General features: G+C 42.3%; 2 protein-coding genes across 6 annotated transcripts in view; one reads left to right on the plus strand and one right to left on the minus strand.

The window, feature by feature from the left end:
• Positions 1-547: 547 nt before the first annotated feature.
• On the plus strand, positions 548-20,908 carry wnt2 (wingless-type MMTV integration site family member 2; the record flags this gene model as incomplete). The annotated part of the gene is made up of 5 exons (XM_084059876.1): positions 548-856; positions 1,413-1,633; positions 4,493-4,770; positions 5,169-5,433; positions 20,703-20,908. Exons 1-5 carry the CDS (start codon positions 774-776, stop codon positions 20,906-20,908), a joined length of 1,053 nt encoding a protein of 350 aa, XP_083916002.1. The 5' UTR covers positions 548-773.
• Positions 20,909-23,761: 2,853 nt separating this feature from the next.
• LOC311047175 (suppressor of tumorigenicity 7 protein homolog) overlaps positions 23,762-25,436 on the minus strand; it is a 55,444-nt gene continuing 53,769 nt past the window's right edge. For all 5 annotated transcript variants that reach the window (XM_084059813.1, XM_084059812.1, XM_084059811.1 and 2 more), the window contains one exon: positions 23,762-24,195. In XM_084059813.1, coding sequence (XP_083915939.1) covers positions 24,100-24,195 — 96 coding nt within the window. In that variant the 3' untranslated portion in view covers positions 23,762-24,099. The remainder of the gene's footprint in view (positions 24,196-25,436) is intronic.

Here is a 25,436-nt window from a genome sequence, read left to right on the forward strand (position 1 = left end):
CTAAACCGACTTAGAAACAAATTCAACAAAGATGTTTTTTTCAAAAAATGTCATACATGAAACAATTTAAATCAAAGAAATTCCATAAATTGGAAAACAGATGTTTTCACTATAGCTTTGGTCCCGGGGAGACATTACATTTCTCTTTTGGGTCTCTTCTCTAAAAGGTTTTGGGAAGCACTGCTGTAGCGCGTCTTGTCTGTGGCGCGCCGAGTCCTTTCCCCAACACGTCCGTCTGTATTGTTTTTGTAAAAATGCGCAGGAGTTGGACCACATTCTACACCTTGGCGCTCTGGAAACGGGCCAAGCTTGTGTCTGTCTGGTGGCAAGCGAAGCTAGCCTGAACAGATACTCTGAGACGTCTAATGTCTTCACCTCATTCCTGAGACGGGACAGCGCCCACCCCTTGTGTAAGCAATTTAAACCTGATAGCAGATCATCTGCCTGATCTCTCCTCCTCACAGCAGATCTCTGTTGAAGATCGACTGTCTAATAGCTGTATCTCAAGAGTGCTGCTACCTTTTTTTTGGGAGGGGGGATCCAAACGCGTAAAGCAAGCAATTATGGGGTTTTACGCGCAAAAACCCGTTCGCTGAAAGTCTTTGCTAAATTGCTGGTGATCGATTTTTAATGCAGGACAAAAGTTCGATTTGGGAAATCAAGAAGCTCTGTCTTCTGCTGCACCCGCCTCCTGTCTTCTTTTTCTATGTGGAAATGTTCCGTACAAGTCCCTAAACGAATGAATGCGCACAGCAACCAAAGTTTAGTAGAATATGAACTTATTGCCAAGTGGAATATGTTTTTATTTATCTGTGGTAATCTGCTGGCTGACGTCCGAGGTCGATGCGTCTTGGTGGTGAGTAGGATATTATACCCACTTTGCTACAGTCACTGCTAATGCACGAAAGCCATTGTGCCAGATTGCATATTATGATGGGATAGATTGCATGCATGTGGTATTGATGATACATTCATATGATGGATTGCATACAAGATAACTGAGAAGACGCTGCCTTGGAAGTTGGAACACGTTTAAAGTGTTGATATATGTATGTGTGTGTGTGTATATATATATATATATATATATATATATATATATATTTAAAGAATGTAGCCTACATTGTACAAATTGTATAACATTTTATAATCTGTTCTTAATAAAACATTTGAGCACAAAATGTGTTGCTGTTAATATGCCATACTCAAACAATTAGATTAGGCTATTTTATAAAATGTATGGTAGGCTATTGTATGTAGTTAATCAGTTAGAATATGCTGTTAAATTTAAAATAAATCGAATCGTTCGTTATTTTTTAAAATATTTTTTTGACAATCACCATAAAGAAATTACAGTAATTTGAGTTACAAGTGTGCCATATCCCTGGAGGCTTTGATCCGTGTGCTGTGTGCAGGTACATGGGCACCCTCGGGTCGCAGGTGATGTGCGACAACATTCCGGGGCTGGTGAACAAGCAGCGACAGCTGTGCCGCCAGCATCCCGGTGTCATGCAGGCCATCGGGGCCGGGATGAAGGACTGGATCGGGGAATGTCAGCACCAGTTCCACAACCACCGCTGGAACTGTAACACCATGGCCAGGGACCACAACCTGTTTGGAAGGCTGCTGCTAAGAAGTGAGGAGTGTGATTAATTGATTGATTGATTGATTGATTGATTGAATACTGTATTAACAGTTTGCAAAAAAAAAGTACAGAAAGTAGGCTACAGTTCTATACAAAAGGATGCTAAAAAGTTAAACCCAAGAAAGCACTATGTCGTGTGTGTGTGTGTGTGTGTGTGTGTGTGTGTGTGTGTGTGTGTGTGTGTGTGTGTGTGTGTGTGTGTGTGTGTGTGTGTGTGTGTGGTTTATTTTGCGTGCAAAGTTGGTTTATTTAGAAATACAAAGCTCATTATTGGTAGCCTATAGCATATAGTAATGTGAGAGCTGTATGTATAATGTCCGACGCGTTGCGGAACCAAAAATAGAAATGTGGAGATTGGGTTACCGTGCTTTAAAACGCCTCATACCTACTGGGTTTTGTTTCAAGGTTATTGTGTGCTGGCACCTGGGGCAAGTAATCAATATGCACTCATCTGTGCACGTTAGAAAACAACGATCAAGATGCAATGATCCATAGCATTTTTTTATATTGAAGAGAAGACTGAAAATTGTCCTTGTCACTCTTTCACATAAACCTAGATCTGATTGTAGAGCTTATACATGTTTCGGCTATTTTAGTTGCCCTGGAGATGGGTCTCTTTTTTTCTCTCTCCCTGAGCTTGCATCACATTCCATAGCCTACATCGTCTCACTTTCCAGTTGCACATTTATCAGCCGATCTCTATCTCTAGAAGAGAAAACTGTCCGTCAGCTGACTGACGAAGAGGAGCAAGCTGTCAAATTAGACACATCGTCTTCCGTCCCATCAGCGACGGGAGCCTAATAAATAAGCCCCCATGCCCCCCCACCCCCCCTCTACAAGTCTCAACAGGTCATAATCTCTTTTTAATGCCACTGAAGATCCTCTCCGAGATGTTCCTCTATATACTCCCAGGCCCTTCAACTTAACCTGCGGGGCGGAACTTTCAACTTGTCCGTTTCATGTGGGGTCTTAATCGGCCGTGTGGTATTCGGACCTCCCAGCCGGGCCTCGATCGTGTCACGAAGCATTAGCTGTGATTGGCAACATTACAGCCGAGCCGAAGCCCCGTTAGAAGCGCCTCGCCTGTCAATGTCACAGACAGACGGACAGACAGCTCATTTCCAACCGTTACAAAGGGGGATTCCCCTTCGGTGTCGGTAGCCTATGACTATTATTCCAATTAATCTCATTTACGCACCATATGGTGCGCGCAAGTATAGGCTACCGCTCTGAACACATTGCCCCCCCCCCCACACACACACACACTCTCTGGTGTTTTTTTTTAAATTATTTTCAAGTCATCTTATAAAATGCGCTTTAAATTGGTCCAACGAAAAAAATACCGTGGGCGCATACACGTGCGGACGCACACGCCAGGTGTTCCGTGACCGACTAGCTTCTTTGATCCACCCAGATCTCTCATCAATTACACGTCCCAGTCAGATAAGGGCTCGTTATCACTGCGTTGCTGGTAAATGTTACCTGTTTCTCCATGCTGGAGGTACAGTAGATGAAGATAAAAGACATGGATCATGGAAGCAGCATCACAACATTCTGCTTTTCTTTTCTTATCAGTCTATTTGAAGTTCATCATAGTCCAGTTTTTATCGTGCATTTTGGGAAGATTTGCATTTCTACAATGGGAAGATGAAGTTAGTTTAAATGAATTTTAGATTTTATTGATTTGTACACAACAATGAGTGTAAGTACACTATAGCCTATAACATCTTTCACACGAAATTTGGGTCACATAATAAGGTGTTGTGCATATGAGGTGAGAAACCCTGGAAGGGCTTATATGAGGACCTCACCTTTTCTTTACATACATAACATAATTTTATGTAAATTAAATGCTTCCACCTGTACAAACAAAACTTTTAACAAAATCCCTCTCAGTGCAAAAGTGTTTTTGCTTAAGGGTGTCATTTGAACCATTGAAAATGAGTGATTGCATTAAATCTTCTTTGATTTATTTAATGCAATCACTCGTTTTTGTTATAAAATATTGTTATGTGTATTAATTAAAATACTAAAATAATGTAAGGCAAATGTTGGAAAGACTTTTTTTTTTATAGAGTAGGGAATAATTTCCCCATTTTCCCCATATATATTCATTATGCCAATTCCTGAATTCCTCACACATTTCTGTGTAGTCTTGTCACTGCTGGCCCAGCTGGCTCACCTGCTAGTGAGGAGCCCCCACTGGGAGGACGCAGTTCACAGCGTGTCACATCGCAAGGCATTCGTTAGCTTGAAGACTGGCATTTTCGGACGGTGTAGCCGTCCCTATATGTGAGGTTGGGACATTGACATTTGCTGCACTGATTGGCCACCCATTGTACCCCCCTAACCCTGCACTGTGATTGGCCACCCATTCTTAGAGGGACAAGTGGCGTTCAGCCACACGAGAAGGAGCAATAACAGGTCTGTGATGCCCTTAGATGTCCGGGGCTAGTGAGCTTCCATCACTGTGATGACCACTAGCTGCACTGTGATTGGCTGACTCTATTGGCTGACTCTATCCAGCACTGTGATTGGCTAGCGAGACACATGATGAAATTAACAACCTATAAATAGGACTATGCACTTAAAAAAAACACATTTCTTTTAATTGAGCTTCAAAAAAAAAGTGATGACCACTGTGATGACCACACCGCCCACTTCACACTGGGTGTGATTTTTTTTAACATGAGACACTGTTGATTTCCACTTTATTTCCACTCTCCGTTGTGTTTTGAGGGAAAGATGTTGCCATAAATGAGCCTGTAAACACTTTGGCTACCATAGGGATCAAAACTCTGACCTAAGACAACTTACCTTTTTTTTTCTTTTCCTTTTTCCTTCCTGCAGGCAGTCGCGAGGCGGCCTTCGTGTACGCCATCTCGTCAGCAGGCGTGGTGTACACAGTGGCACGCGCGTGCAGCCAGGGCGAGCTGGACTCGTGCTCGTGCGATCCCACCAAGAAGGGGTCTTCGCAGGATGCCAAGGGCGCCTTCGACTGGGGCGGCTGCAGTGATCACGTGGAGCATGCCATGCGCTTCAGCCAGGCCTTCATCGACGCCAAGGAGAGGAAGGAGAGAGACGCCCGCGCGCTCATGAACCTGCACAACAACCGCGCTGGCAGGAAGGTAGGTGGGAGGGGAGGAGTTGGAGAGAAAAGGTGTGATGCATCATCAATCAGCATTAAAGGGATAGTTCATCCTCAAAATGACTTTTTTTTCCTATCGATTAGTCACCCCATGGAGATGTTTAGTTTTTGTTGCATTCCTAAGCCAATAATTTCATGACCGGCAGCGGTTCCGGTAGGAGACCCAAAGAGTCTCCTTTGTGTCTCCTAGCAGAACCACTGCCTACCGGTGCGCTACTATCCATTTAACAATACATTTATTGACAAGTAGTGGACTTTTTGTCTCAGTTTCACTCATTACAGTAGTTGAATAACTGTGCAAAGCTATGTCTCGAAATGTCTCTTCTTCCTCCCCCCCCCAACCTCCTCTACCACCTCCTATCCTCCCTGATCCCCAAGGCGGTGAAGCGCTTCATGACGCTGGAGTGTAAGTGCCATGGTGTCAGTGGGTCATGCAGCGTGCGTACCTGCTGGCTGGCCATGGCCGACTTCCGCCGTACCGGGGACCACCTGCGGCGGCGCTACAACGGAGCTGTCCAGGTGGCGGTCAACCAGTATGGAACCGGCTTCACCGCCGCACACACCCACTTTAAACGACCCAGCAAGAACGACCTGGTATACTTTGAGGACTCGCCTGACTACTGCATACGGGACCTCCAGTCAGGTAGACGTCATTCTGTGTACTGTGTGCACACTATAAGCTGAGGGCACATTCAAACCCTGTGTTGAGAGACCCGTATGGTTTGTCTCTATTACAAAAACCATGCTGAGACTAGTGAAATATTAACCACATAACATCCCTATTCTGGGGCGAATGTTTGCTGAAAATAGCCGATCTACAAACCCAAGCTTTTCGGCAATTTTCTGTAAAGATATTTGGTGTAGAGGGGGAAAAGGGAGGGTGCCTAGTATAAACCCCTGGGGGACTCTGTTCATCTCAGTATACTGTAGGCAGGGTTTAAGTGGTTAAAGGCAGCTGGTAAAGTTTAGACTGATTAGTTGGGTCATCTGTGGCACTTCCGTGACCGTGGAGAGCGAAGGTCCGTTTCTCAATGGATTTGTCATCTAGGAGGGTTATTAAACAAATTTAGCCGGGGTGTATTTTTAAAAGGGGCGGGGAAAGTTTTTGAGAGACCAAAATCCAAAATGGCGACCGTAAAAATGAACTTTTTAATGGTTTGACCTACAAAGATGCACAATACATGGGTTCAGAGCTTATTTTGGTCAAGGAATACATATTTGGTGTTTATATAATGATTTGACCTATTGTTGACCTTCAAATGCAAGATGGCTGCCAATTATGAGCTCCAAAAGGTTTTTCTTTCAAAATCGTCACAGAGCCTTCTTATTAGGCTCTAATGAAAGCTCTGCTCATGATGAGTTGAATAATATACAGTATAAGTACACAGAAGTCATCTCTGAGGTCAATACAGTCAATGTTTGTGTGTAAACAACAGTTACTGAGTTGCAGTTTCCCATTAAATAGTGTAGGCTACTGAGAATATGGTGTCCAGTTCATCCCATCACATAATGAACCAAGCCTCAAATCACTCTAAGATTGCCACATTGTTGACTTGACCTGGAACCGTACCCAGGACATCCAGGACCTCTGGTTCACCAGGCAGGCCCACTAACCACTCTGCTATGGCACTCTGATTAACATCATGTCAGAAAATGAAAGGAAACAAAAGTCTGACTATACTGAGTCAGAGTCAAGCTTTATAAAATGTAAGTTGTGTAAAAAAAAGTCTGACTATACTAAGTTGTTATTTGTTTGTTTAAGTCAGGCTATGCTCTACTCAGAGTCATAAGTTTACAAAATGTACTAAAGTACAGTGAACGTCTGTGCGGTTTGTCTCCATCACTGAAAATCACGTACATGTGTAAACAGATATAAAACTGCTGTCCTGTGCAGTTGGGGTGAAAAAACACAACCATTTCACTCCTAATAATACCTATTTGATTTGACATCCTGACTTGCTGCTGTGGCTGAGCTTTGAACCTGTTACCTGCGGCTCACTAGTCAGTGACTCTATCCATTCACCTACAGCTGTTTCCTTCGAGTCTGTGGTTCTAAAACGATTTGTTGTCAACCCCCCAAATTGACATGTATTTGGGCAGTGGACCCCAATGTGAAAAGTAACACATTTGTTTTAAGTTATTCAATGTTAGGGACCAAAAAAAGTCACTACAAAGTACTACCAATCAACTCTAAATTGCCTGAAACGTACTCCTAACAGGTTTTTGGGGGGACGATTTTGGCCTCCAAACTTAGTGATTTTTTCGGATTTAACTTTCGTTTCGGTAAAATAAATTTTACCGAAACGAAAATTACCAATCAACTCTAAATTTCCTGAAACGTACTCCTAACAGGTTTTTGGGGGGACGATTTTGGCCTCCACACTTAGTGATTTTTTCGGATTTAACTTTCGTTTCGGTAAAATACATTTTACCAAAACGAAAATTACCAATCAACTCTAAATTGTCTGAAACGTACTCCTAACAGGTTTTTGGGGGGACGATTTTGGCCTCCACACTTAGTGATTTTTTCGGATTTAACTTTCGTTTCGGTAAAATACATTTTACCTTTCGGTAAAATAAATTTTACCGAAACGAAAATTACCAATCAACTCTAAATTGTCTGAAACATACTCCTAACAGGTTTTTGGGGGGACAATTTTGGCCTCCACACTTAGTGATTTTTTCGGATTTAACTTTCGTTTCGGTAGTGACAAACTTTCGTTTCGGTAGTGACACAATGGTGAAAAAATGAATGTATTTGTCTTGTTTGTTGTTCAAGTCAAAGCACCAGGAAGGCTGTATTTCTTGGCCAACAGTTAGCTCAATGGGTTGAGACGCAGTATTCATGATCCAGAGGTCTTGAGTTCAAATCCCACTGGTGTCTTTACTGTGATGCTTTCCTTTGCAGACTAACTTCTAGAAAAACAAGTTAAAAACACCAGGAAACCTGTGACTCTCAGCAAACAGCTTAGCTCAACTGGTAGAGCGTCTGTCCAATAACATGACTTGACTTGACTTGACTGGGTTCGATTCCCACTCGAGTCAAGTGTCCCCGGTAACTTGGGCCAACGGATAAATTGACTGATATCCTTAGTGATGCTTCCCTTTGCAGACTAACTTCTAGAAAAACAAGTTAACTCTAAAAAAAACAAAAAACAAGTTAAAACCACTAGGAAACCTGTAACTCTCAGCCAACAGCATAGCTCAACTGGTAGAGCGTCTGTCCAATAACATGACTTGACTTGACTTGACTGGGTTCGATTCCCACTCGAGTCAAGTGTCCCCGGTAACTTGGGGCAACGGATAAATTGACTGATATCCCTAGTGATGCTTCCCTTTGCAGACTAACTTCTAGAAAAACAAGTTAATTCTAAAAAAACAAAAAAAACAAGTTAAAACCACTAGGAAACCTGTAACTCTCAGCCAACAGCATAGCTCAACTGGTAGAGCGTCTGTCCAATAACATGACTTGACTTGACTTGACTGGGTTCGATTCCCACTCGAGTCAAGTGTCCCCGGTAACTTGGGGCAACAGATAAATTGACTGATATCCTTAGTGATGCTTCCCTTTGCAGACTAACTTCTAGAAAAACAAGTTAATTCTAAAAATAAAAAAAAACAAGTTAAAACCACTAGGAAACCTGTAACTCTCAGCCAACAGCATAGCTCAACTGGTAGAGCGTCTGTCCAATAACATGACTTGACTTGACTTGACTGGGTTCGATTCCCACTCGAGTCAAGTGTCCCCGGTAACTTGGGGCAACGGATAAATTGACTGATATCCGTAGAATAACTTGTAGGAGTGTGCTGGACCGAGCGGTCCTGGGTTCGATTCCCACTAACGCATCACGAAGGATATCAGTCAATTTTTCCGTTGCCCCAAGTTACCGGGGACACTTGACTCGAGTGGCATGTTATTGGACAGACACTCTATCAGTTGAGCTATGCTGTTAGCTGAGAGTTACAGGTTTCCTGGTGGTTTTAACTGTTTTTTCTAGAAGTTATTCTGCAAAGGGAAGCATCACGAAGGATATCAGTCAATTTATCCGTTGCCCCAAGCTACCAGGGACACTTGACTCGAGTGGGAATCGAACCCACTCAAGTCAAGTCATGTTATTGGACAGACGCTCTACCAGTTGAGCTATGCTGTTGGCTGAGAGTTACAGGTTTCCTGGTGGTTTTAACTTGTTTTTCTAGAAGTTATTCTGCAAAGGGAAGCATCACAGTAAAGACACCAGTGGGATTTGAACTCAAGACCTCTGGATCATGAATACTGTGTCTCAACCCATTGAGCTAACTGTTGGCCAAGAAATACAGCCTTCCTGGTGCTTTGACTTGAACAACAAACAAGACAAATACATTTATTTTTTCACCATTGTGTCACTACCGAAACGAAAGTTAAATCCGAAAAAAACACTAAGTGTGGAGGCCAAAATTCGTCCCCCAAAAAACCTGTTAGGAGTACGTTTCAGGCAATTTAGGTTGATTGGTAACTTTCGTTTCGGTAAAATTCATTTTACCGAAACGAAAGTTAAATCCGAAAAAATCACTAAGTGTGGAGGCCAAAATCGTCCCCCCAAAAACCTGTTAGGAGTACGTTTCAGGCAATTTAGAGTTGATTGGTAGTACTTTGTAGTGACCTTTTTTGGTCCCTAACATTGAATAACTTAAAACAAATGTGTTACTTTTCACATTGGGGTCCACTGCCCAAATACATGTCAATTTGGGGGGTTGACAACAAAAGGTTTTACAACCACAGACTCCAAGGAAAGAGCTGTAGGTGAATGGATAGAGTCACTGACTAGTGAGCCGCAGGTAACAGGTTTAAGGCTCAGCCACAGCAGCAAGTCAGGATGTCAAATCAAATAGGTATTATTAGGAGTGAAATGGTTGTGTTTTTTCACCCCAACTGCACAGGACAGCAGTTTTATATCTGTTTACATGTACGTGATTTTCAGTGATGGAGACAAACCGCACAGACGTTCACTGTACTTTAGTACATTTTGTAAACTTATGACTCTGAGTAGAGCATAGCCTGACTTAAACACTTTACACAACTTACATTTTATAAAGCTTGACTCTGACTCAGTATAGTCAGACTTTTGTTTCCTTTCATTTTCTGACATGATGTTAATCAGAGTGCCATAGCAGAGTGGTTAGTGGGCCTGCCTGGTGAACCAGAGGTCCTGGATGTCCTGGGTACGGTTCCAGGTCAAGTCAACAATGTGGCAATCTTAGAGGGATTTGAGGCTTGGTTCATTATGTGATGGTGAACTGGACACCATATTCTCAGTAGCCTACACTATTTAATGGGAAACTGCAACTCAGTAACTGTTGTTTACACACAAACATTGACTGTATTGACCTCAGAGATGACTTCTGTGTACTTATACTGTATATTATTCAACTCACCATCTTGCATTTGAAGGTCAACAATAGGTCAAATCATTATATAAAGACCAAATATGTATTCCTTGACCAAAATAAGCTCTGAAACCATGTATTGTGCATCTTTGTAGGTCAAACCATTAAAAAGTTCATTTTCACGGTCGCCATTTTGGATTTTGGTCTCTCAAAAACTTTCCCCGCCCCTTTTAAAAATACACCCCGGCTAAATTTGTTTAATAACCCTCCTAGATGACAAATCCATTGAGAAACGGACCTTCGCTCTCCACGGTCACGGAAGTGCCACAGATGACCCAACTAGATGAGGCAGCCCTGACTATTGAAACATTGTTTTGCTTTGTCATTGTTCTGATACATCTACTCATTGGAGCTATGAGTATGCAGCAAACCTTTTCTGCTTTAGGGAAACCTTGCCGATATTCAACCTAGATCTTATTGTTCTGATGTGAGATCAATATACTGTATATAGTGTGGCAAAATAATACCCTACTGTATGTCGCAACGGGATACGTATGGAATGTACATCTGATGATGTGAAACACCGCGTTTGACATCATTTCAAAGTCAACATTTAAGTATTCAGCTTTGTTTTCCTGCTCTTCAACACAGGTGTACATTGCCGATGTTAAGAATCTAACAGTGTCTATTGGTGAAAAGGTTGGTTTTCTGTCCAGAAGGCAACTGGTTATTTGTTGGTTATTGTTTCTTTGAAATAAGTGACTAGTGCACATCCTTGCTGAGCAAGGACAGTCACCTCTGGAGCAAATTGTCTGATTTGCCCATGCACCCTGCAACAGCAGTGGATAGACTGGACACTTGAGTTGTTGTGGAGACCTTCAAGTGAGCAGACCAATCTGTCTTCTACCTTTGACAGTACTGAAACCTGGCTACGGAACTTTCATCTTCTTTGAGTGTTCTTCGGCACCTGTCCGCAGTGCCAATTGAATAAGGCAGGGTGGCTTCTTTGGGGATAATGTGATTGGTGACTTGGATCCAGACAATCCCTATAAATCACGCAAAAGTAGATGAAATAAATCCTAATAGCATCTTAGCAAGACAGGCAAACGTATAGCTTCAGTGTTCTGGAAAGGTTGTTGATTATGTGTCCTTGCAAACCTATTCTAAGACATTGTCCACATTGAATTGATTGTGATTGTCATTTTTTGCAGCCTTACTGAAAAAGTGTTGGGATGCCGGGCCTGAACTTAAACCAACGCTGGTTTCTGGCTCAGTGAATACCTCTTTAGTTACTACTATGTACCATGACACCTGCAATGTATGTAATATTCTCTAAAGTGTATACAATATCTCCACTATCCCATCTTACACAGGGCAGTACTGTCAGAGAGAGTGTGTGTGTGTGCGTGCGTGCGTGCAAGAAAGTTTGAAAAGACCTACAAGTCTTTGTATGTGAAAGTGCGTGTGTGTGTGTGAGAGAGAGCTGGATTGACTGAGATTATGACAAGTGAGCAAGTGAAAGGGTGTTTTGTGTGTATGGCAGAATGTGTGAGTGATGGAGAAAGTGTGTGTAAAAACAAGAGTCGAGTGAATAGGTGTTTACTGTCTATGTGTGAGACAGAAAAAGTGAAAATCTGTTATATGTGCATGTGTGTGTGAGAGAGAGAGAGAGATTCAGAGGAGGTAGATGGTTGTCAGGCAGCAGATGATCCGTGGCGATCAGGTGTCGGTCGGTTTAAGGCCCATTACACACTTCTGTGGGCTGAAACTCGAGGCGGACACACACCACTATAAATTACCCCCACCGACACACACACACACACACACACACACACACACACACGTTTCCCCGAGGGCACGTTTGTCCTGAAAAGGGAGGCATATTTAAGGGGGCAGGTTATTATCTCCAAATGCCCTCACAGAGAGAGAATGGATTACGGACCATTCCTAACAATAGTCTGAACGTAGCCTCGTGTCCTTGCTGTAATCTGTTAAATCAACTGAACTACCGAGTCTAAAGACGGGCTGCAACTACACTTTATATTCCAAATGAATTGATATTTCCACAGCATTCACATTTTGGTGAAGTTGTGATACATCAATAAAACTATTATTTAATACATTTTCTGACAAACAATGGCATTAAATACAAATACTAAAGCATTATAAGCCGCTTGATGCAGAATTTAAAAGGATCCCTTGCTAATAAGCCTTATGCCTTAATACATTATAATTGCCCTATATAACTTTTTTTTTTAAAACGCCTTAAATATTTTATTTATTTTAGAAATGGGTCATCTTTAACTCTATAGGGACAACTCCCGTCGCAAGTTGATGATGTCATTTGTCCATGTGTGGTCCAGCCCTATGGAATGTATGGAATTCATGTGCTAATAAAAACTAAATTAATTATTCCTAAGGTTAATATGAGCATCAAAACAATATATTTTAAATACTTTTTATTAGCACATGCATTCCAAACATTCCATAGGGCTGGACCACACATGGACATGGACAAATGACATCATCAACTTGCTACGGGAGTTGTCCCTATAGAGTTAAAGATTTCAAAATTTTAGTTATATAGGGAAATTATAATGTAATAAGGCATATAAGGCTTATTAGCCAGGGATCATTTTAACATTATTGTAAAATGTACACACTACCAGCATATACAAATTAGACACAGTTTTTGTTCTCTTAGAGAAAATGACTCCTTCGGTGATCATTGCTCCAATATTGTGGCTTGTTTTGTCGCATTGTGATTGTGTGAATAAGACGAGGGAGTTCATACGATGGAAGATTAGGGTTTGCCGGTGGGTTGTGCATGTTCTGCATGGCCTGTGTACATGTAAGCAGGGTGAGCTCACACACCTCTGCTCTGACCTGGAGGCCTCTCTCTGTCGGGCCCCGAGGAGAGAGAGAGAGAGAGAGAGAGAGAGAGAGAGAGAGAGAGAGAGAGAGAGAGAGAGAGAGACACACACACACACACACACACACACACACACACACACACACACACACACACACACACACACACACACACACACACACACACACACACACACACACACTCTAATATGCATACATATGTACATGCACCAATACAAATACATGCACGGTATTAACTATTGTCCACCATATGCACAATCCATAAATAATGCTACACTTAAATACACACGTGCACATGAAATGCTCAGACACTAAGAATTTGCACACGTCAAGTGAGGCACGCAAACTCACTCTCAATCACTCTTCAGACACATCTACTTTCAATCACGCGCACGCGCACACACACACACACACACACACACACACACACACACACACACACACACACACACACACACACACACACACACACACACACACACACACACACACACACACACACACACACACACACACACACACACACACACACACACACACACAGAGACAGTGAGACGGCCCTCTGTGAGCCTCTGTTAAGTGTGAAATCAATTTCTGTGGGCCCCGAAGAGGCTCAGGTGCTAAACTCATCTCTCAGCGCCCCCTCATCTTAATTCAATAAGCAGACACCAGTAGAGAGAGAGGGAGAGAGAGAGAGAGAGAGATGGGGAGAGAGTGAGTGAGAGAGAGAGAGAGAGAGAAAGAGAGAGAGAGAGGGGGGGAGGAGAGAGAGGGGCATGAAAAAGTGTGGGAAAAAAGAAAAGGGTTAGAGAGAGGGATGAGAGGAGGAGTCTGGCCATGATGTCACCCCTAGCAGCGCAGCATACCGCAGATGATGGATGGGCACACTGCCAAGAGGGGCGGGGCTTAGGTCATGCCCAGACATATTACCTGGAGAGAGATGGAGAGAGAGAGAGAGATGGGGAGAGAGAAAGACAGGGAGAATATACGGAGAGAGAGGTGGAGGGCGGGGGGGGGGGGAGAGAAAAGACAGGGAGAAGAGAGAGAGAGAGAGAGAGAGAGAGAGAGAGAGAGAGAGAGAGAGAGAGAGAGAGAGAGAGAGAGAGAGAGAGAGAGAGAGAGGGGCAGCATGGACACAGAACAACTAGAATGTAAACACTGTCAGATTCCAGAACAAGGTTCAAACATAGTACATGAGCTGATTTTAAATACCGTCCAGTCACTTAGTTCACTACAATACCACTGTGTGTTTGATTGAGCTTCAGCTTACCTGCTATAATCAGTCAGTGAAAACTATTGGATTATCTTGGTCCACTGGGTTTGTTAAGCTGGTCTGGCACTGTCCATCATGAGTGGTTCCCACAAACATTGGGCCTACTTGTGCTAGATTAAGCCATTAAGACTGGGAACGCAGCTGTGTCATTTTAGATTTTAGCTATAACCATTATTTTATACTTTATAAATTATTATTATTAAAAAATGGCGAGCAATGAGCTTGTAGATCTGCTATTTTTGAAAAAGCTTGAACATTTGCGCAATTTTATTTATTTATATATATAATATAGTAGTTATAATAATATAATAGTTTGGGTAATTTCTGTATATATACAGTAGTATCCCCACCATCGGTATTGTGATCGACAAGCTCACAACGTGACGTGCCGCGCTGTGAGCTTGTCGATCAGCTATTTTCAGCTAAAGCTTTCCCCACATTAACGGAAAACAGAGAATTCACTAGTATTGAGCCCTGAGGGACTCCGGTTACCCATATGGGGTTTAAGTGGTTAACCCCTAAATGCTCCCGATGAGCAGGTTGGTGCCTTGCATGGTTTCCTCTGCCATCGGTGTGAATGTGATGTACATTGTAAGCGCTTTGGATAAAGCCACTATACAAATGCAGTCCATTTACCATTTTATGATTGGATTGTCATGGAAGTGGCTGTTGCACATTCATGCTCTCCGGAAGATCAACACCACTGGATTTGATGACACCGTGAGATTTCCTCTTGCGCCACCATTAGCTCAACATTTTTACAGACTATCTGTGTTCCTTTTATGCCCATTTATGGAGATCCCTGATGCCATCAATTTGATGTCATAGTACTGACATCATAGACTGGCCTCCAAGTACTATGATAATGTGTACTTTCATAATCATCCATCTTCTGTTCCCATTCCCAACCAGTGGATCTGTTGGCCTCAAAGATTCCATTGTCTCATCTCACTCTGTAGTAAGCAGCAATGCCTTTCATTGACTTGGAAACCAATTTGCCTGAGAGAATGTTCTCTGCTGACTTTCTGGAGAAACTATGTTCTTACACAGCTTCTGTTCTGGGGAAACCAGAGAACAGGATGAATGTAGTGGTGAAACCGGGACTGCCGATGCGTATTGCCGGGTCGTGCGCTCCGTGCGTGATGCTGTATGTGTCTGCCATTGGCGTCACAGACACCGCTGAGAAGAATAAAGATCACAGTGCCAAGATCTTCCAGTTTCTCATGGAACAACTTCGTCTAAGTGAAGACAGGATTGTCATCAGGTTCTACACATTGGAACCCCACCAGGTCGGCAAGAAAGGAACTGTCATGAGCTTCTTGTGAAGGATCCTTATTGCTACCAACACTGCACACTTCAACCTTAAGTCCATTCCACTGTTTCTGGACTGAAATGAGTAGTTTTGAAGACTTGGTTGATGAACTCAGTTGGTTGGTGGCCCCAAATAGGCCTCGCCCATCACACTTTCCAACCCGGAAGAAGGGGTCATTTCGCCTCATGCGCTGGGTGAGCAACTCAATGCAAGTGGATGGGAGGGGATTTCCGGTGCCCTCTCTATTATTTTTCCGCTTATTAGGAGTTGGGTCGCAGGGGTAACAGTTCCAGTAGAGATTTCAGACGTCCCTGATGTCACCCCTTCGGTGACATAATTCTCTGTATTTTTGTCATAAGGACCCTCTCTAAAATGAGATGACACATCTCAAGGGGTTATCCTTCTAATAAAGACACTATATATATAATCAATTTGACTCTTGAGTCCTCTGCAATACACACAGGTCAAGTTTGAAGTTGATTGATTTTTCTACATAATATGCAAAGGACAGACGTACCGTCTGTGTGTCTGTCTGTGGCTAATCTTGAAAACCACTGGACCGATGAGTGCCAATTTTCTTGTACATGCTGCCAGTAGGCCAAGGAAGTAAATCCTTGAATATCTTAAGGATTTTCTAGTCACGGTTTTACCCGTCCACCCCCACATAATTTACTTCCCTCGCTCCCTCCCATCTGACCACCCTACAACCTCTCCCTCCAGTCGAAAGGCAGTCACCCTCTTTATATACGTGGGGAATTGCCTTCTGCTGGGATTGCAAGATTGGCCATGAGAGGGTTAGCGTCTTGGGCAATATGGAAAACAAATTTCTCGATTTAAAATAAGTTGGTCCAATAATCAAGCTAATCTGGGGCAGGGTCTTAACATACTGTATAAACAAGACTGGATCTGCATCTGTTGTAGGCACCATTTGGAAAGATTTGGGCAGCCTACTTGTATTTGTAAAGTGCGTTGTGTGTATCTTGGATCTTACATAGCAGAGGGCTGTGTCTTGCACAACTGAAGAGGAGTGGACCAGTGCTAAAATATGTTTCCACTGTTAATCAGACACTTGTATTCACAAGTCGTCCTCCCAAACGTTTTTTTTTAGGTTAGCTGGGATACTTGGATTTAAAGAGCCTATAATAATGTACATCTCTGACATGAAATGTCTCTGATTGTGTTCAGTTGAAGACGGTATCAATTTTAAATAAATAATACTAAAACGCTAAACTTCAAGGTGAGAGGGCTCTAATACATTATTATTATGAACTGGACCAATATCTTTAATGGAGTGGATAACAACTGGTACCAGTACATACAAGGTAACTGAGAGCAAAGCAAAGAGCACAGTGAAAACCAAGCTCATATCAGCTCAGTGCACATGCACTAGAGCACCTTCTGAATGTTACATCCCATAATGACTTTTGACAACAACGATTTGTTTTTATACATTTTCATACATTATAGTATGACTTTCTTAAAACATACAGCAGTATATAACCTTTTTTTTTCTTTTTATGTTTGATGACAGTAAACTATTAATTATTGGGAACACAGTATCTTTTTAGTTTTTTACTTTTTAAACGATAGTAGTATAGTAACACTTTTTTTTTAATGACATACTGTCATCAATTACTGTTTGTATGGCGAGACCATTTCCCCCACAGTGCAAGTTAGCAAGCCATGGGCAATGCCAAATTATGGATTGGATTGGTTTGCCCGCAAATTGTAAAACCACTGTGCTGTGTGGGCAACGTATTCGTGCTTGTTTGATGAAATTATAGTGATTATGACCTTTTATGGTATGGTTCCTAAGGGGCGAAAGAGAGTTTGTCAGTATGTCCCCAATATGTTTTGTGTGTCCATCCGTATTCTGCCTGCACCCGTCCGTGTCTGTCTAATCTTGCAAACTACTACACTGATCAACGCCACATTCCTGAGTATGCTGCCAGTAGGCCAAGGAAGTGAATCCCTGAATATTTTTCATACATTATGTACATTACATTTTTAATTTATTAATTCATAATCTATGGATCTCCATATTTGGCTCATGGCATCTATATGACATCAGCACTTCACAGGGAAGTCATACGTTATTAGATCCCGTGATGTTACTGCATGGCTCTGTAGGGGGCTGGACGGCTGTCTATAAAAGGGTCTGTGTGTCTGGAGATAGTCTCACACATTGATGCGTCCAACAACATACATGCTTTTTGGGTTGATGCAATGTCACACATCATCCCTGCCAACGTCACATTTTGCCCCTTACCAGGTACTTTGGCTAATGCAAAAGCAAAAAAGGCACTGAACTGATCAGCACCATATATCTGTCAAACAAGTACCAAATATATTTTATACCTTTTTAAAATGTTATAGTAGAAGTCAATGGCACTTAAATCGGACTGAAACCGTGCCCAAATTTGGAGTCATACAATTTTTTCTTCTTGTGTTTTAAGTATAATACAACTTGGGAACCACGTAAGTCGAGAACGATGCAAGTTGGGAATGTATGGCCCACCCAGTTATGCAATACCTGTTGTACCTCACTGTACCCGTTGTTAAGAGTACCCACTGCGTTACGCGTTATCACAGTACGAATAACATTAGATATTACAGTCAATGGATTATTTATAAACGGGCAGTCGAGCACTATCTTTTTTTTTTGTATGTATGACTCATGATTTTAAGGTCATGCTCTACCGTCAAGCTCAGCTGCTTTGTGCTTGGAGACACAGGAGTGTTGGAATGTTACGTGTTTGTATTCAGATGAAAGATGCTTGTGTGTGTGTGTGTGGTGGGAGATCCAGGAGACAAATACTAAGTGTGCTGTGTTCATACCTACCTGCCTATACAGTATCAATCTTCTCAACTCTGTGTGCGCGCTATAAAATGAAGAGTTGATGAAGGCGAGGAGTGCAGCCTGACAGCTCCTATCATCATTCTCTCATCTGTCCTCCGTCCTGCACTCATCTACTTACCCCTTCTTTCTCTGTCTCCTTCCCTGTTCTCCTGTGTGTCTGCTCAGCTTCTGTCTGCTGGCCAGTGGCTTGGCATCATGCTGCTTTATTGAGGCTGTAGTACACTTAACTCGCCTCCTCTCAGATTACCTACCTTTTTGTTGGTCAAAGACTTTACTGATTCTTTAAGCTGAGAGCTTGATTGTGTTTTGTGCACCGGCTTCGGGGTGGTTTTGTGGGGTGCACAGGAATCAGAATTGGCTGTCACAGTGGCCACCATGAGAACGAGGTTTGATTGATGTAATACTTTATTAACAGTTTGCAAAAAGTACAGAGATACAGTTAAACAATAATGCTAAAAGGATAACACAAAAAGCCCTCAGGGCTTGTTTCCATTGTGGTCCTATGTATTCAATTCATCAAGACATACTATACAAGAAATCATTAATAGTAGGAGCAATAAAAGTATATTTGCAGAAAAACACTGGGGGATAACTTTTTGCAAGCTAAAAGACATGTCTAGGTCCAGACGGTTGCTCTTTTATGGCGGTTTTGAAGGAGTGTAGGGAGTCGCACCTTTTGATGGCTGATAGGACATTCCACATTTTGGTCGCATAATAGTAGAATTAATTCATCCCCATGTTTGTGCTGAATCTGGGGGAATGAGATCAGTGGTGCTCCCTCTGGTGTTGTGCCCGAGGGCGTTTCTCACTCTTTTGAAGTAGTATGACAGGTATATGGGCACTGGTCCCTTGAGTATCTTGAAAACCAGGCCCATTAGATTTGTCTTTGTGTAGGGATCCTGGAGTTGAACAGAAAAAAGGCTCTGGAACTCCATATCCCAGCATTCCTTCACAGACAGCTCGTCTTCTTCCATGTCTGCAGTCTCTTAGGTTCATTTCACTGCATCCACCACCTTTCTATGGCGAGAAGTGGTCTAGATTCAAGATTCAACATTTTTATTGTTACATCTTATGCACAATAGTAAAAGCGTTTTGGTTCCTTAGCATCGCAGCAGCAAAAATAACAAGAAATACTTCTACTAAAAGTATGTACATGTAATTATATAGTATACAGGTAATTATATAGTATATACAGTCTACAAGTGTTCATTTAAATTAACACTCCCGGATATGACTGTGGAAATGTTGTACTTGGTTTAAATGTAATGTACCTCTTTACAAGCAGGTTTCTCAGTCAATGGTCCATGGGGAAATGTTTAAAAATGTTAACATATATATATATATATTATACCTGGGGTAAAAAAGCTTGAAATGAAATATTGATTAAGGGCTTGATACTTACCTCGCTCCAAGATCAGTAATGTTAAATATTCTATATATATATATTTTATCAAATAGAAATGACTGTTATGCCTTCTTGTATACTAAATATACTGTGCATTGAATGGGACATTATCACCTTTTATTAGACCATTGAATGGGCGAAGTAGGCGACCTACTTACCTACCCGCGATTTATCAGACCATTCATTGGGTGTTATCAAGACATACTGACCTACCAACGGAGATGACTTAAATAGTTCAGTTTCGGTTTTGGTTGTTTTGGTTTCGGACCATGACGGAGGCGCGCAGTCTCAGGCGAGCTGGAGCCCCGCGAAGGACCACCGAGGGAGCTAAAGCGACCGAGTTGCCGTCCTGAGCGGTGCGACGCTCGCCTGAGCCTACTCAGCGCCGTTGGAGTTATGTACCGATAGGCAAAGAATCGTAAATATTGTTGTGGGGACTGCTCCGCCTCCAAAGTAGGTCAGTAGCTCCTGATTACGCCCAATGAATGGTCTGACAAATCACGGGTAGGTCCGTGTATTGCCTACTCGTCACCTACTCGCCCATTCAATGGTCTGATAAAACGTGATAATCTCCCATTCAATGCATTGACAGCATTCGAAGCCGGTGGTATGTATGGGGTGGTCCTAGGAAATTTATTTGAAATACACCAGTGATCCAAAGCTCAAAGAAGGTTGATAACCACTGTTGCAAACAACTCCTCCTTTACCATTGTCATTAATGACCTGTATAAATCCTATGTATTCTCAATGTCACGGCATGTTTGAATGACGGCCGCCTACCTACCTCCATGTCTGTGTCTCTGCAGGGTCCGTGGGCACAGGGGGGCGCGTGTGCAACAGGACGTCCCGCGGCGTGGACAGCTGTGAGGTCATGTGCTGTGGCCGTGGTTATGACACGTCGCGCGTCTCTCGCACCACCAAGTGCGAGTGCAAGTTCCACTGGTGCTGTGCCGTGCACTGCCGTGATTGCCAACAGCAGGTCGATGTGCACACCTGTAAGGGTCAAACGTGACCCCCCCCCCCCCCCGCCCCACTGAACCCCTCCACCCAACCACCACCAACACCATCCGCCAACCCACCCGTTTCTCACCTACACATCTAGAGACTGCAGCTGCTTTAGATCAAGGTGGACAGTGCTTCTCAATAGGCTCTATGCACAGCAGCCATATTGGACAGAAATTGGGCCCCTTCCTTGCTTCCTTCACAGGTGTTGCCAATGATACTAATGAAGGCGCTGTTCCATTCTGGTCTGGGTGCTGATAACGTGCATGTTGGCTCACTAGAAACACTCCATTTTGGTTCCCAAATGGCCCCTTATGGTGGGTGTGTAACTCCATTTGGTTCCATTTGTACACTCTCAGAGTTGTGGGGGTCCTTGAAAATAAGACAACCACTGTGCCACACTAAATGTAACTGAGCCTTAATTAGTATTATTGGTAACACCTGTGAAGGAAGTAAGGAGGGGGCCCAATTCATTCCCAATATGGCTGCTGTGCATAAAGCCTATTGGAGGTTGTAGAGGAGATCACTGTTGACCTATTGTCTTGCAGTAAGTCAACAGGACAGTTCACATAGGAGCTGAGGCTGTTTTGAGTGTAAATGTTTCCCTCTATCATGAAGTTGTAGAACATATTAAGTTCTCAGTTGTGAATCTTTGACATTTTGTGAAGGAGCTCTCTTCCTTTACAACCGGTCAGACCATCATGGGAGCCACGTTTTGGTCCAGAACCACCAGTTGAGAAACACTAAGCATGAATGGGACAGGAATAACATGGTGTAATGGAGATCTGTGATAGTAAAGTTTAGGGAGCAAGAAAGCCAATGCCTTTCAATAAGATGAGGCATGGCATCCTGCTTCCATACTGACCAAAAGGTAAAGCAACATTCTACATGAAACTACTGTCCAAAAGGATTTAGATGATGCAAAATCTGCAATTGTGCAGCAGCTTACCTTACAAGGAACATTATACCAGTGTCCCTGACTCCCTGTATTGGCTGGGCTTCAGTCATTGCTGGTTTGACTATAACTCTGTGCATGCATACAATAATGTTTGTTGGTTTATTGAGTTCACTCTTAAGAGCATATCTCAAAGACTAAGTTAGAGTGCCAATGGTAGAGAAACGCCTACTGTATACAGGTATTTGAAAGCAATAATGCAAGTATCAAGTACAGTTTATTCAGAAGCCTTAACAGACATCTGAATGTGACCGTTATAAGACAACTATCACACAACTAACTAGCATCAAATTGCTGTAAATGCTTTTTTTCCATGTGCATTTCTTTGTATTTATTTTCTCCCAAATGGGAGGGAAAAAAAGGTCTATCTGAAATGTATTCTAATTTGTTTATGTAAATATGTGGCTGATGTAATTTAAAAGAAAATTTAGATGTACAGTATATGGAACCATAGCAGTCTGCACATCCAATGTAATTCCTCTCTTCACTTCCTGTCATGCTAGCCAGCCTATCACAGGACAGTATATTGTCACAGCACCTGCTTAGCTTGTACACCAGCTATTAAGTTACCTGTCCACATATGTAGATGTATACATGCAGCATGCGTTGGCTGCTGCTGTTCATTGGAACCATGCATCAACACGCCCATCATACTGGCAGGGGCAAGCCGTGCCTCCTGATGCATATATATGCCCCATGTAAGTCTACTGAAGCAGGAGGTCCCCTCCACAATTAAAATAAATAAAAATCATAACTCATTGAATTCTCAAACGCTTTCAAGTTTTTTTTTTTTTTTACAAAATGTGAAACATGTACTATATATAATAAAAAATGGTAGCCATTTTCACAACTTTTGTGCAACACTCTTGTATAATGAAGTATCTTACCTTAACATAGTAATGGTTATAAAACAAAAAGGTTTTAGTCACAGGTACTCAATATACTGTACAACTGAGGCATATTTCTTGCACTGGAGTTATGGGAAGTTTCCCCTGCCAATATGGCGGCGATGTTGATGTACTATTCAGTGACCAATGCAGCATCTACATATGTCTATGACCAAATGTGTTGCACTGCATACGGCTTAGCAGCAACAATCCAAAACCTGAGCTTTCTCCAAGCATCTATCCACTAGCTAACAAAGTGACACAAATGAGTAACCGAGAGAATTCACAGTACGATTGGTAGAAGAGCATTGAAATCACTAGAAAGCAGTTGGAGATTGATCGGTTCCATTGCAAAATGTTGTCAGTCCGAGGTCAACAAAATGTTTCCAAAGTAATTACCAGCAATATTTCAGTTTGTATAGAATTGTGGATTTTTAAGGAACACTTCACCTTTCCTCAACCGTATCTCCATAATCGATCCTCACTCATGCTCACTATAGGACAGTACCATTTGTTCTAGCTCTGTCTGAGGTAGGCTGATAGCTCGGAAACGTAACTGCCAATGACAGAGGGATTTCAAACCTTAAAAAAATATATATTGATGCAACGTGGTTACAAGACAAATTATTGATTCCATTAACTTGATATCCCTGCCAATGTCACTGTACGTTTTCAAGGTGTCCACAGCCTGCCTCTGAGAGAGTGATTAGACAGAAATTGTACCATCTTCTAGTGAGCACCGATATATATGGATATAGTGTAAGGTTTAGTGTTCATTTAAAGTCCACCAGCAAGACTGATCTTAAGAATACAAGGAAACCTACTGTACCAATAATGGTTTGTTAAAGGGGTTGGTCAAGAATCAAACTTAACTTACCAGTGTTTAGTTGTGAATTTCTTCATTTGTGGTAGTTGGCTCAAACTCACACGTCCTCAGCCTACATCTGTGCAAGCTGCCCAAAGAACATCATTTCAATCAACATGGCAGAGGAAGAAGCTTGCTTGCAGCAATACACAAAAAGTCCTTTATTGTATTTTTTGTCTTTTCACTTTTTAATGATGGCAATTGATCACCTATTTTTTGTACAACAAAAAAACTGTTTTACATGAGATTGAAAACCCAAAAAATGAAAACATATCAAATAAAGTCAAAACCAATTCCATCGTTTGTTTTAATTTCCCCCCTCCTCTGCTCCTCTGCTGTTGGACTCTGTCCCATGTGTCCGTCCTCCATAAGCTTGGCACAAAGGTGTGTGTGTGTGTGTGTGTGTGTCAGTCCAGTCTGAGTTGTTTAGCAGTCTGCTTTCTGTTTAAGTAGCCTGGTTTGGGGTTGCAGTGGCCTGGATCCTGGTCCGGTTCTTAGATGCGGGTCAGCTGATGCCAGAGGCTGGATGGCAGGATGCTCTCCACCTTCTCCATGATGAAGTTTAGAGGAGCAAACAGTGTGCTGAGGAACTGAGGAGACAAGGAGGACATAGCTTAGAGAACACACTTCAACTGGCTGTCTCCGGAGAGCTGACGCAACACAAGAGAACTCACATTACACACATTCACACTAATATTAATAACCGGTGAGAGGGAGATACTGAGATAGTGAAAAGGGATAGGTGGAATATTAATAACCAGTGAGGGAGATAGTGAAAAGGAATAGGTGGGAGTTACAAACTCAACTAGCTGATAGCAGACACCTTTATCCACCAAAAATATTGTTCACAGTGTACAAATACAGTATTTCACAACACTGTATAAGGTACACTGGTAGTTATTACCTCTATGTTGAATCATCACAAACATCGCTCCTTTGACTCCCTGGGTTCCTATGCAATTATTTTGGCAAATACATTTCCATGACTTTACCCTGACAAATAATATTTCTTAAATGTCACAAGTTCAAGTGCCACATTCTTTTTGTCTAAGCCCTTAGTTTTCCGGAAATTCCGGCATGTTTCCAAAATGTTTTTAAGCATCATTCTCCCGGACTTTCCCAGGCATGGAAGGGGTGGGGGAACAGCTTGAAAAGTTCTATGACTTTTCCAGTTTTCCATGACTATATGAGACCTGTCTCCCTCAGTGTTATAGTCCCAGACCCTGTGCTCTGGCATGACTGTTTTGGCAACAGGCTCTGAGGGGGATAGGGGCTCTGTCAAAGGGATGGCAGGTCATGGAGGCTTCACTTTGTCAGATAAAAGCCATGAAGTGGTAGAAGAGGGAGACAGAACCACTCTGACACGCAACAAAGGAGACTACGGGTCTTAACCCATTTAGACCTGAGGCCGATTCTAAAAAATATTTATCAAAAAAATTACAACAAAATTATGTTGCTAGATACTTCCCTGGAAAAGGGGTTCCCGGATTGAAAGGTATAGTTACGTATAGGGGTTCCCAGTCTAAATGGGTTAAGATCTCGTAGGAAGTTGGGAGACCTCAATGATATTTTCTACTGTAAAGACACTCCCAAGACTAATCAGAGTATTTCTTAGGGCTACTCCCTCAGATGATTAGCCATCAATTAGTCAGGGTCCATGATCGTGGATTAATCAATTTTCTGCTTTTCTGCTGAATAAGTTATTTCCTGAAAGACGTTAGCACATCTCTGACTCTGGTATGCACTGGATTTAGAGAAGACCTTATGCATTATTGCATTTATAAAACACACATTTTACAGATTTGTTGAAGAAATAGATGGATTAGATTAA

Source organism: Gymnoscopelus microlampas (genome assembly GCF_963454915.1).
Source record: "Gymnoscopelus microlampas genome assembly, chromosome: 6".
In the NCBI taxonomy this organism is placed as follows: Eukaryota; Metazoa; Chordata; class Actinopteri; order Myctophiformes; family Myctophidae; genus Gymnoscopelus; species Gymnoscopelus microlampas.